General features: G+C 43.9%; 2 protein-coding genes across 3 annotated transcripts in view; one reads left to right on the forward strand and one right to left on the reverse strand.

Annotated features, from left to right (window-relative positions):
• akt3b (v-akt murine thymoma viral oncogene homolog 3b) overlaps positions 1-10,385 on the forward strand; it is a 29,350-nt gene extending 18,965 nt beyond the window's left edge. For both annotated transcript variants that reach the window (XM_034088779.2, XM_034088788.1), the window contains exons 8-14: positions 309-377; positions 1,349-1,471; positions 1,764-1,892; positions 3,326-3,540; positions 5,220-5,307; positions 8,670-8,772; positions 9,846-10,385. In XM_034088779.2, coding sequence (XP_033944670.1) covers positions 309-377; positions 1,349-1,471; positions 1,764-1,892; positions 3,326-3,540; positions 5,220-5,307; positions 8,670-8,772; positions 9,846-9,931 — 813 coding nt within the window. In that variant the 3' untranslated portion in view covers positions 9,932-10,385. The remainder of the gene's footprint in view (positions 1-308; positions 378-1,348; positions 1,472-1,763; positions 1,893-3,325; positions 3,541-5,219; positions 5,308-8,669; positions 8,773-9,845) is intronic.
• The window catches only part of LOC117450830 (protein SPMIP3-like), a 349,252-nt gene that overhangs the window by 44,705 nt on the left and 290,422 nt on the right, over positions 1-14,125 (reverse strand). The window lies entirely within an intron of this gene.

Consider the following 14,125-nt stretch of genomic DNA (forward strand, 5'->3'; position numbering starts at 1 on the left):
GAAACAAATGGCTGAGCTCTGTGTGTGTGTGTGTGTGTGTGTGTGTGTGTGGTGTGTGTGTGTGTGTGTGTGTGTGTGTGTGTGTGTGTGTGTGTGTGTGTGTGTGTGTGTGTGTGTGTGTGTGTGTGTGTGTGTGTGTGTGTGTGTGTGTGTGTGTGTGTGTGTGTGTGTGTGTGTGTGTGTGTGTGTGTGTGTGTGTGTGTGTGTGTGTGTGTGTGTGTGTGTGTGTGTGTGTGTGTGTGTGTGTGTGGTGTGTGTGTGTGTGTGTGTGTGTGTGTGTGTGTGTGTGTGTGTGTGTGTGTTTGCAGTCTCTGAAGTACTCGTTCCAGACGAAGGATCGGCTGTGCTTTGTGATGGAGTACGTCAACGGAGGAGAGGTGAGACTTCAAAGAGTCGCTTTAAAAAAATAAATGTTTGATGCCGGCTGATGTTCCGTCTTATTTTCACATGGAAGTTATTTCAAGATTTATTGAAGAACGGTGAGGAGAGCTTCAACAGAAAGCTCTCGCTCCTCTCGCTGTGGGGGCGTGGCTGCACTGTCCTGGGTTTTTAATGATGGTGGGGGGGGGTAGGTAGGTAATTCACTTCAGAAACACTTTGTTATATTCCATGGAATGCTCTTAACATCCCGATAGCAATGAATACATGAAATTCTTTGACAATAAATACATTAAAACATGTCATCTGTGGAAGCCGTGGCGCTGTAAAAAGCTCGACCAATCATCTGAGCCGGCCCGGCTAAAGTAACCGGATGGCCTACCTGCCTGTCAGCCTTCCATCGGGGCACAAACTTATCTCATGCCCTCATTGGTCATGTGGCGTTCATGTGTGTTGGAGGAGGGGCTCTGAGAGGAAGGGGCAGATTTTTTCCGGTTGTGTATTTTCAAATTCTAGCGATCTCGAGCCGGTTTCTCCGTTCTTACCTCCCCCACCTTTAAGGAAATCACTTTAACACAGAGAGATTATTCACTTCTTATGTATTCGTCTTGTTTGGTGAAAGATTGTTTCATTTATTAGAAATGGTTTTGCTGAAAATATTTGTTGCAGCCTGGATGGTCGTGGGGAGAATGAAGCAAACCATGCATAGAAAGAATAATCTGGAACATCAGAAAGTATGGAGGGAGCTGTAGCTGCGTTGGTTAGACAGTTGCACTTCAGTAAGAAAAGTTACAAGAATAAATAGTTACATATCTTACAGTTTTGCTCGATTGATTGCCTTAATAATTAATTAATTATTAAAATAGTAGCTACGGCCTGTCACGACCCCATTCTGAGCTTCACTGCATGTTAATAACTCGTCTTCTACCTAATGAATATACTTAACAACATTTGTCTTGTTTGTTTGCAGCTGTTCTTCCATTTGTCAAGAGAAAGAGTTTTCTCGGAGGACCGCACCCGTTTCTACGGCGCTGAGATCGTCTCTGCTCTCGATTACCTTCATTCTGCAAAGATCGTCTATCGGGATCTGAAGGTAGACTCCACCTGAGAGGAATCTAACGCTTATCACCGGGTTCTACAAATACGAGAAGTTGATGTTCTGGGGGGTGTAGGACGCTCGATGGATACAATTAGTAGCTTTTACCTTTTCTATGTGATTTAGGTTTCTCTCTGTTTTGGTTTCTGCTTCACTATTACTATTTGAGATGAATCATAATCACCACTTGGGTTTACGGCTCTGAGTTTAACATTCATTGAGAAGCAAGTCCAGATTGGTCGATAACATCGAGGGTCATGTTTTTAATGTCTGTTGTCCTCCTCGCCAGCTGGAGAACCTCATGTTGGACAAAGACGGCCACATCAAGATCACAGACTTCGGCCTGTGCAAAGAAGGCATCACCGACACTGCCACCATGAAGACCTTCTGTGGGACCCCAGAGTACCTGGCCCCTGAGGTCAGAGGTCACACTCACACAGAATACATACATTCACACTCACACACAACTAGATACACTCACACACACACACACACACACACACACACACACACACAACTAGATACATTCACACTAGACAACTAGATACGTTCCCTTGTCTCCCTCCCCTAATAGATGTTTAAAAACTAGTGGCTTTAAATAGTCGGAAAGCATCAGTCTACACATTGGTTTTAAATAAGATGTATATCACACACACACACACACACACACACACACACACGCACAGGGAAGGATAATAGTACACACAATCTGATTCACATAAGTTTATTTAATTAGCTGAAGGAATTGAGAAAACATTCAATGAATGGAGTTGAAGATATTTTATCCTAATAGCATTCCTTGTTTATTTTATATTATTATTTGTTTTAGATATTTTTTTACAGATATCCCAAACTATTGTGAGTTATTTTGGTGTGGATAACAGTGTAGTGAAACTATCCCACAACTTTATATAAAATCCCAAACTGAGTCTCGCTGTCGTGTGTTTTGGTCGCGTGTTGTTTTTCATTCGGCCACAACCACCGGGAGTCTCATTTGTGGAAGTACCGTCACGTGTAGTTCCTCTAACGGCAGCTTAATGTTTACTTACCGCGGAGCAGGATGTCAGGGCCTTATTTCACTTCTTCTAATGTGGTCCTCGTGGAGATCTTGAAAGCGATTTTCACATTCTGAGAATTGGAGAGCAGATGTCAGATCAGTTAAGGTCACCAAATAACTACATGGCCTCTTCCGTTATTAATATTCGGTTCTGTTCAAAAGTTTGAGATCTCCTGCCGCAAAATCTTAATTCGGTCCAGTGAGATGTCGAACAGGACTTCTCTATATTTCTAAATGGCTTCATTCTTTTGGTTGGAGAAGGTCCTCTTGTCCAATAAGGGTTATTTTGTATCAAGGAATTGCAATGCTTCAAACAGACTGTAATTTGAAAGGACAGAAAGACAAATATATATTCTATAATAATACAAACGAATCTGCAGATTTTGGTTTAAAGCAAATTGAAGTTCAGTATCAAAATGTGTACGCATTTAAATAGAACAGGTTCTTGTTTCAGTGTCGTGTGCACAACAGTAATGCATCCAACAAGCTGGAATTAACAATATAAACAAAAGGTTAGTCCAGGGTCGCGCTCGAATAGTCCAAAAATCAGCTCCTAGCGTCTATCCCTTGACCTCCGTGTGAAACGTCACGTCTTAGAAAGATTTTGATAAATTAGTGTCAAATGATTTTTTACCACTATTAAAAATGGCGTTGTTGAAGGACAGAAGAAAAACATCAATATAACAGCTGATTACAAACTTCTGAACACTGTCAATGAAAGTGTTCTTTGTTGCTTCCATTTTGCTTTAAATAGAAAACATCGTGGTTCAATGCGTCCCATGTGGTGTGTTCAGGTGCTGGAGGACAACGACTACGGCCGGGCGGTGGACTGGTGGGGTCTGGGCGTGGTGACGTACGAGATGATGTGCGGCCGCCTGCCGTTCTACAACCAGGACCACGAGAAGCTGTTCGAGCTCATCCTCATGGAGGAGATCAAGTTCCCCAGAACTCTGTCTGCAGACGCCAAGTCGCTGCTGTCAGGGCTGCTCATCAAGGACCCCAACAAACGGTACACACACACACACACACACACACACACACACACACACACACACACACACACACACCGCTGCTGTCAGGGCTGCTCATCAAGGACCCCAACAAACGGTACACACACACACACCGCTGCTGCTGTCAGGGCTGCTCATCAAGGACCCCAACAAACGGTACACACACACACACACACACACACACCGCTGCTGCTGTCAGGGCTGCTCATCAAGGACCCCAACAAACGGTACACACACACACACACACCGCTGCTGCTGTCAGGGCTGCTCATCAAGGACCCCAACGAACGGTACACACACACACACACCGCTGCTGTCAGGGCTGCTCATCAAGGACCCCAACAAACGGTACACACACACACACACACACACACACACACCGCTGCTGCTGTCAGGGCTGCTCATCAAGGACCCCAACGAACGGTACACACACACACACACACACACCGCTGCTGTCAGGGCTGCTCATCAAGGACCCCAACAAACGGTACACACACACACACACACACACACACACACACACACACACACCGCTGCTGCTGTCAGGGCTGCTCATCAAGGACCCCAACAAACGGTACACACACACGCACACACACACACACACACACACACCGCTAATGCTGTCAGGGCTGCTCATCAAGGACCCCAACAAACGATACACACACACACACACACACACACCGCTGCTGCTGTCAGGGCTGCTCATCAAGGACCCCAACAAATGGTACACACACGCACACACACACACACACACACACACACACCGCTGCTGCTGTCAGGGCTGCTCATCAAGGACCCCAACAAACGGTACACACACACATGCACAGACACGCACACGTACACACACATACAGATACACACACACGTACACACAGACGCACACGTGCACACACACATACACACACATGCATATTGTGGAGTTAAACACACACACCATCTCCTGGCTTTCACAGTAAAGGGAGAAATATCACTCAATAAATCAACCTTACTTTATTTGTATTGCACTTTTCCTACAAAAAAGGTAACGAGAAAGTGCATCACACACCGATACGCATATGAGGTTACTTTTTGAACATAATGATATTGATGTAATTTGAACATTGAACAAAACAGACACAAAAGAAGTAATAACTAAATGTTTAAAAACGAGTGGCTTTAAATTGTCCTAAAGCATCAGTCTACACATTGGTTTTAAATAAGTAAGATATATTTCACACACACACACACACACACACACACACACACACACACACACACACACACACACACACACACACACAGGGAGGGATAATAGTACAAAAGCAGCACTTTAAGGTTTAGCACAAAAAGAACTTCTTGACCGCTCACGCCCCAGTTTCTTATCCACAGAATAAAATATATATTTGGTTTTATTTCCCAGAATTCAGCAGTTAATTCCCGTTTAAACCTCATTGTGATCAGAGAACAGTCGTCCTCGTGATGACTGGTGTTCAGCAAAGTGCCGTTTCACAGATCTGCTGCTGCTAATTTCCCTCCGATTGTCCCGGAGGCGTCTCTGCCTCTAATGAAGAAACAGCTTCGCAGCGAACTCGCTCACCCGGCGGTTATTTTGGGATGCGTAGCAGGTGGATATTCTGGGTCCATTGATGGAGACGTTGTTGGAGCAGGTTTTGATGAGTTCCTCTCTGTGTTCTGACAGGCTGGGCGGCGGGCCGGATGACGCGAAGGAGATCATGAGACACAGCTACTTCAATGCAGTCGACTGGCAGGACGTCTACGACAAGAAGGTGAGAGCGGGAGACAGCGGGGAGTTATTCTAAAACTGCCTACCTGAGATATTCTGGGATCAGGGTTACCTCATTATTCAAAATGGCTGTTAGAAGCATTAACTCCAGAATAGAAAAACAATGACCTCATCTTTACGCGAGCAGAAGAACAATAAGCAGTCCAAACAATCCTCTAAAAAATGTCTTTGTTTAACAAGGAATGCAGCGTCTACCGATATTAAATAAAACAAACCTTATGTTTCATTGCATCATGTTTTTATTTGTGTGTATGTTTTATGCATACTTGTATTTAATGTAAGGTTTCTTTTTGAAATTATAATGGAACAATATCAATTAAATGTATACTTCTTTAGCTTGATTTTTTAAAAGAAGCCACCTGATTGATTGGTTTGGCTTTCAGTCGATTAGTAACTGGTTAGTTGAAGTCCTGCATTCGAAATGAAAAAAACCTAAAGAACCTACTTTTGTAGAAGTAAAAAAGTACTTCAATCAAAGTATACTTAAAGTACCAGATATAAAATGTCTCGTTATGCAGGACGGCGCAGTTCGTAATTAATAATCACAAACTATAAAGATAGGAAAATATATTTATATATGTTTGGGAATAATTCCCACAGAGGTTTACCTTTTGCCCTCTGACGGTTATGACCAGCCTTGGCATCTGGTATCTCCCTTAAGAGGGGGGCTGCATCAGCCATGTGTTGTTGTCGCCAGTTTAAGCCCGGCATCTTTGGGTCACACGTAGTTCATTGTTATGGGGACATATGGAACGCTTCCTTCTCGGGGTTTGATGTCTCCAAGGTTGGAAATCTTCGAGGCCATTAGGCGTCGGTTGCAAGTTATTCCGTGTCCCCAGCTGTTTAGTCCATCGAGTGAAGAATGTGGATTACCCTCCTCCAAACTAGTTAAAACATCACGTAGGCGCTTCACACCACAGTTCTTTCCCCACAAAGGTTCATCAGAACTTAGTTCATGAGAACTCTTTAGTTCTCATCAGGGGCGGCGCCAGGGGGTAGCTTGGAGTTGCTATAGCAACTCCAACAATTGGCCTAGCAACGGCTTAGCAACCCCATTGTTTTGTTATGAAAATGTATTTATATATATTTATACACATTCTCGCGAGATCTATCAGGGGTCGTTGTAAGTTAAAGCGCAAACTGTTACTTGGCTAATGTTGTTATAATTCTCAGTATGTGAACACAGATCGAAAATGGAAAGATTTCTCACAAGTCAGCGTAAACGACCGCGATCTCCAACGTGTGTGTGTGTGTGTGTGTGTGTGGTGTGTGTGTGTGTGTGTGGTGTGTGTGTGTGTGTGTGTGTGTGTGTGTGTGTGTGTGTGTGTGTGTGTGGTGTGTGGTGTGTGTGTGTGTGGTGTGTGTGTGTGTGTGTGTGTGTGTGTGTGGTGTGTGTGTGTGTGTGTGTGTGTGTGTGTGTGTGTGTGTGTGTGGTGTGTGTGTGTGTGTGTGTGTGTGTGTGTGTGTGTGTGTGTGTGTGTGTGTGTGTGTGTGTGTGTGTGTGTGTGTGTGTGTGTGTGTGTGTGTGTGTGTGTGTGTGTGTGTGTGTGTGTAAGCTGAGTGCAGGATTTGTAAATCACCTCCAGAGCAGGAGGAGTTCAGATCTTGTACTTGAGTAAAAGTACCAGAGTGTAGGAATACTCGGTTACAATAAAAAGTCCTGCATTCAAAATGTTACAATTAAAAGTAGAAAAGTATTGGCATCAAAATATAGTTAAAGTACCACCTGCAGGGGGATCTAGATTCAGGTGTCCATAGAGACCGCCTGGCTGCACATTATCCCTGGCATACAGATAGATCGTGGGTCCCTTATAACATGTTGTACCCAGTGGAAATAAACATTCTGTCACCTCAACATCAGGGATCTTAAACTTAAACTCCTTCTGAATCAAACCGTCACGGTAGCCTTACCTTACTGATCCCTCTTAAAATAGAAAAACACGTTACTTTACCAGCAGAGAGAAAATGGATTATTAAATTATTAATGTGACTAATAAAGAGCGGTTTGATTATTAAGTATTATTCTGTTGATCGATGTCATTACATTTGGTGAAAAGCACATAATGACTTGTTTAAGACAACGTTTTGGACTTGGACTTGACTTGAACTTGCCCAACCTGACTTGGACTTGAGCGCAAAGACTTGAGACTTGACTCGGACTTGCAAAACAATGACTTGGTGCCACCTCTGTTGATTGGTTCTGTAAGGCGTGGCTGTGGCCGTCAATACCAGAAAATAAAGAGAACGTTTTTCGACATTGAAGGCTCGAGTGATCTGTGATTTTGAATAGCGGTGAACGCTACAATATGAACAGGCTCGTGCTTGGCCCACTGGTATTGTTTGTTTATTTATTTTTGAAAATTAACTAGCAACGCCGTGCTGTCATATAGCAACTGCTAAGCTACTGGTTCTCGTGAACTAAGTACAGATCGCGTTCACACCGGAATAAGTCCCTGGGGGAGGATTAGGCAAATGAAGCCGCTGACGTCACTTCTTCTTCTTCTGCTTTGGGTTTACTGGCAGGCCGCAAACCACTTCACGGCGTATACTGCCGCCCGAAGTCCCCGGCCGGAAGTCCCCGGAGTTGGCTTCCCCAGCCTTCCGAGTAAATCGCCAGAACGCCGACACCTCCTCATCTCCACCGCTCCGATGTTTTCTTTTGTGTTGCCATAAGTTAGTGTCTCTGCGTTGGTGCGCTGGGCTAATGCTAATAATGCTAACGCTAATAATGCTAATGCGAGGATAATAAAATGGCGGCTTCACAAAACTTTTTTTGAGTTTTAAGGGGCGTGGTTTGCAACACGCCCAGCCAATCAGACATAGGAACCTTTTTCTCCCACGAAAGTCCCTGCTCTCTAGCAGAGACGGAAAAGGGGGTGAAAAGGTTCTCATGAACGAAATGTAGTTCCGGATATTTTTTGGTGTGAACGCAACACTTCGGAACTAAAGTGGGAAAAGTACTGCGGTGTGAACGCGCCTATGTGAGAGGAAGGTTTCTTCAGAATTGATTGTGGCAACTCATCCGTGTGGTCAACTCGTGGCTCCATGACCTGTCTCGTGAATTCTCCAGCCCTCCTCGTGTCTCTCTGAGTCCTGACTCTCCATTGCTTCAGAAGTTTCCCCCACAATATAGATTATTTGTTTTTGTTTTGCAACTCCTGTCAGCATTGCTTTGGCGACACATGCCATTGAAGCCTTTCGAATTGAATGTAGTTTAATAAATATATCAATTAACAATTCCATGTATTTTTGTATCCTCACACAGCAAACTCCGCTTTAATAACTGTCTCTTTCTTCCTGTCTCCGTCTACTTCCTGTCTCCTTCTACTTCCTGTCTGGTTGCAGCTGGTCCCTCCTTTCCAGCCGCAGGTCAGCTCAGAGACGGACACACGCTACTTCGACGAGGAGTTCACAGCACAGACCATCACCATCACTCCGCCGGAGAAATGTAAGGTCCTCCTTCTACCTGAACATATTTGGCTTTCAACATTTGCAGAAAATGTCGTTCTGAATTACCGGTAGAACAGTCGTTATACACCAACTGCAAAACTATTACGGTGTATCATCTATGAAGGAAACTGGTGTGCAGTAGATCATGGTTTTGTCAGTTTGAAAGTGAGCTAAAATGATGAATGTGTACCGGTCATTAAAATACAACGCTCAATGGACACCAGTTAAGACGGACCTTTGCCTTGACTAGGATTTATTCTAAGCGTATTTAAGCTTCACAAATGATGTCTGTCTGTCTCCCGAAACAACTACCATCAGCAACTTCAATCCAAAATATTGGTAATCATTATTATAAATCAGTGGCTCAGTCAGTAGGGGCTTGGACTGTGAGCCGTAGGGTCGCCGGTTCAAGTCCCCGAACAGACCTAAATATGGAGCGTGGACTGCTACTTGGAGAGGTCCCAGTTCACCTCCTGGGCCCTGCCGTGGTGCCCTTGAGCAAGGCACCGGACAACCCCCTACTACCCCCACTCCCATTGCTTCCCGGCGCTGTACAATAGCTGCCCACTGCTCCTAGTACTAAACTCCCCTAAATCATGAATACACATGTTTTGGGTTCATGTCCGTCTGAACCAGATATCACAGATGTGGGCTGTAATAGAAACATATTATACTCACTTTAATAATGTCATTGTGTGATTCTTATTTGCTAATGTTTATCTATATTTACTACTTCTCACTTGACTTGTGAACATCAGACAATAGAGATCCATCCAATCAAGATATTGCCAAAAACACAGCCCTAATCACATGACACACACACACACACACACACACACACACACACACACACATGGTAAAATGGATGGACTGTACTTATCTATGTATATATATTATCAGGCCTGACCCCTTACAGCGCAGTGCACCTTGCTCTAGGGAAGCACACACACACACACACACACACACACACACACTGTTGTCCATCAAACCAACAACCTTCTGGTTTAAAGATGCCCACACACACGTGTTTTATGTTCTCCTCTGACTCTCCTCCCTCTGTCTCTCCTGCAGACGATGAGGACGGGATGGACGCGGCGGACAACGAGCGGAGGCCTCACTTCCCACAGTTCTCGTACTCAGCCAGCGGGCGGGAGTGAGCCGCCGTCCTCCCCATCCGTGGCCATTTTTGAGGAAAACACGTAGCCATTTTAGGAAAAAAAAAATACCAGTCTCCCCTCTTTTTCTCCTGCTCTGCCTCCTCACAGACGGGGAGGAGTCTTTTTAGGGACTTTAAAAAGAGGTTTTTGCACAGTGGGATAGACTCCAGCCGGTCTCCCCACACTAAAAAAAATAAGTCTCCTACATTTTCAGCGCTATTTACTGCAGAAGGCAATGTTTTTGTTATTTATTTTTTCTCTCCGTCAGTATTAAGTTGTCGACCCGGGTCATCTTTTGGTTGTTTCTGCCCTTATTTTCTTAAAATCTTCTTTTGACTTTTTTGCACTTGGTTTGGAAGAGCCGTTTTAGGGAACAAAAAACCAAAAATGTTGCCTTACGTGTGCAGATGTTTCGTATCATACCGACAGGGTGTTTTGTTTTGTTTTTCGGGGAGAGGGCGGGCGGGGTTTCGGGGGTTGTGAGAGGGGAGGGGGGGGGGGGGTTATTCTTAGTTGAGAATAAGTGCATGGCTCGTGGTTCACTCAAAAAAAAATGTTTCTTTCTCATGCATTTGCCATGGCAGCGCACATTCCCCCAAATCCCATGGCAATGAAATCACTGTCTGCAGATAAACTTAAAAACAAAAGGACGAGGATGGACGAGTCTGTGTCATTCCTTTCATCGTTGCAGTGTTACTACTTTCGTATTTTTTTGCGCTTTTACTTCCAAGTTTGTTCTTTTATTTTGAAAACAGGAAACACTAAACTGCCAGAAACTGCACAGGTCACTCAGGCGCCACAGAGCACAACCGCGTTCAAACTCAGCTAACCGCTCCAGCTTTCCACAGCCGGCAGGGGAACGAGGCCTTCTCTGCTTTCTCACCGCTTCTTCCTCCTCCTCCTCCTCTTCTTCACCTCCGCTCTTTGTTTCCCTCATCTTAACTGTAGGACTAGTGGAATGGGTGTTTACACAGGGAAATGTGGCTTAATGTATGTATGTAATGTATGTGGGACATGGGGGCCAACTTTATGCTGTCATAGCACACACACACACACACACACACATATATATATTTACACTCGGAAACAGGAAACAGCTGTGACTGAAGTTGGCAGTTTACTCCGAACAAAAGCAAACTTGGCGTTTTCTGAAATGAACGGCATATCGGATCACTCGATGCAACTTACGGCGTGTGTGTAAAACATGTTTTAGACGAAGCTGGAGTTTGCAAGTTGCTTCAAGACGACGCGCTCTGATAACGTGGTGATCCACAGGCGCCAGGTTTCCATGCATTCGTACATTTAGCTGAATTTAGAGTCACATGTGCCCGTTCCCAGACACCACCATTATGCGACTTATGGGAAGTTTGGTTCGTAGAGATCAGCAGTAGGTGGTGCCAACTCCTCCTTCAGAAAACCATTATGGCATTGTGGAAGAAGAGGACGCAACAAGATGGCGTGATTTAAAACATCGGTCAGTGTCAGGCTCACTGACGATTAGCATTTCCTGTGTTTCCGACTCCAAAAGAAAACTTGTTTTGCCAGCTAAAGGCTTTTACTGGGAAGCTGCAGCACTGGGAAATGTTCGGTTTGCATTAGATGGTACTCTTTGGGGAATGTTGCCACAGACACCAAGTTTGTTATCTTGCAAATGTAAAAAATACTAAAATACTTTAATCAGTCGGCTTAATCACTATTTGAATACCTCTTATGGTGATAGCGACTTCACACATTTATTTAAACGGAAATCTTTTACATTGAGACTTTAATCTGCTTCAGTTAAATGTTAGAGCGGCAGCGGCTCGTCCAGCTTCATGTCAACTACAACCGATGGTAGTTTGGAAACACATCCAGGCATTATTAGCTCCAACGAGAGAGTCCTGCCCTCTAGTGGTTTGCTCTCATGTTGCTGTTAAACTCCTGCATTTCACCACAGGGTCCATTTCAAACCTTTATTTAACCACATCGGTCCCATTGAGGTCATAGATCTATTTTTCAAGGGAGACCTGCAGCATATAGGGTCCACATGAAACATAAAACAATAAAGGATATCATACATTATAAAAGGTACTTCTTATCTTATCTCTTAATGGTCTGAGAGAAAGACAAGAAGACCCTTCGCTGAAGAGTAGCGAAACATCTTTTAGTTTTTCAAAAGAAAGATAATTAAAACGAGGTTATTCTTCAGCCAAATGAGCAGAAAAAGCCGTTTTCAGCCTCAGAGATGGAGATGTCCCGCTCTTCTGTTTTATATCACATTAAAGTGAACATCTATGGCTTTCGGATTGAATAAACAAGACATTTAAAGACATCGTCTTGGACTTTGAGAAACTGGGATGGACAGTTTTCACAATTTTCTGACGTTTTAGAAAGCAAACGATCAATCCAGACAACAATTAGCCGATTAACCCATAATGTCAATAATCACAGCCTTAAAGGTGGGGTAGTTTGAGAAACCGGCTCGAGATACACTTTTTGTTATATTCCATGGAATGCTCTTAACATCCCGATAGCAATGAATATCTGAAGTGCTTTGACAACAAATCCATAACAAAATGTCACCTGTGGAAGCCGTGGCGCTGTAAAAAGCACGACCAATCATCTGAGCCGGCCCGGCTAAAGTAACTGGATGGCCTACCTGCCTGTCAGCCTTCAAACTGATCTCGTGCCCTCATTGGTCATGTGCGCGTTCGTGTCAGTTGGAGGAGGGGCTCTGTGAGGAAGTGGCAGATTTTTTCCGGTTGTGTATTTTCAAATTCTAGCGCACTCGAGCTGGTTTCTCCAAAAGGACCTACCCCACCTTTAGATCTGAACCAAAACATGCTGTACATCGTTTCGGTTGAGTATTGATAATTCACCTTGGAAGAAAAGAAAAACACGTCAAAGTGAATTTGTTTTGGAGAATACTGTCCACTCAATATAATCTGCTGCTCACACTCTTCAGGGTTCCTGCACACTTTCAGAAAGGTCCGTTCAGAGGAGGGGATTTGGGGGATTTCCAGGTCTTTAAACGCTGTTTGTAATTGCTGAAGTTATCGGAAATAATTGTTTTCTTGACGTCCATGTGTACAAGTGATGAGACAAATGACTGTGAAACATATCGAACAGCGAGGGAAGTTCTACTGTTTTTTTATTGTGTGTGTGAACAATTTGGATCCGTCTTGGAAGTGTGTAGGAACCCTGGCAACACACACATCATCCATACTCACACACTGATAACAAAGAGACTGTTTTTAGACGATAGATCAGAGTGAAGAAAATGTAATTTATCACACGGACACTAACAGAATCGTGGCTTCCAGATGCAGGCCTTCTGTCCTGTCAGTATGAGATGCATTTATACACACACACGTTTTAAACCTAAAATGGTATCAATAAATCACTTATCATGTCACGAGAAAAACTGAGCCGCGAGACACTCCTGTGTGAAGACTGTGAGGACTGCCAGAAAAAAGTCGCCCCAAAACTCCTCGATGTAAATATGCAATGCCTTTTTTCTTTCTTGGGTCTATCGTGGCATCTTGACAGACATAAAACATTTTGTGTGACTGTACTTCAAGCTTGCTGATGAGCATAGTGACCGAAAAAAACAACTCAAAAAACTGCATTTAAGAGAAAAAGAGGAGGAAAAGACAGTGTCGAAGACCGGGACCCTTCTGCTGTTTTTTTGTGGGTCGGTGATACTCATTATGGGATGTTTCCCGCCTGTTGACTTCCTGTGAGAGGACGTGACTGTAACTGTGGAGTCTGCACTGTCGTCTCTGTCCCCTGCACCCTCTTTAAAAACTAAAAAAAATACAAAAAAGTGGGACCATGGATTACATTTTTTCCCCCCGCAGTGCTGGTTTCATCAGGTTGTTCCAATCCCATCATCCCCCCCCCCAACCCCGCCCCTCTTTTTGTACCATAGTATTTGTTTTATTTATGTTTGTCATTCTAGGCAGTGTTACCTTGTATGTCGTTAAAAAAGGCACCTCTTGAAAGTCGCTGAAGGATGATGATGGATGCATTAACTGAAGTCTTTTCTTTTTTTGGATCGTTTGCTTGTTTGTTTTCTTACCAAAACATTAGGGCAAGAACCCAGTAGTGGACTTGCGTTGCCGTGGTAGTATTTATTTTGAATTAAATTAAAAAGAAATACATTTCAGGGTTTCTGCTGTCGTGACTCTTTATTTCAGCTGGATTTATTCCGTG

This window comes from Pseudochaenichthys georgianus, chromosome 1, assembly GCF_902827115.2.
Source record: "Pseudochaenichthys georgianus chromosome 1, fPseGeo1.2, whole genome shotgun sequence".
Classification (NCBI taxonomy): Eukaryota; Metazoa; Chordata; class Actinopteri; order Perciformes; family Channichthyidae; genus Pseudochaenichthys; species Pseudochaenichthys georgianus.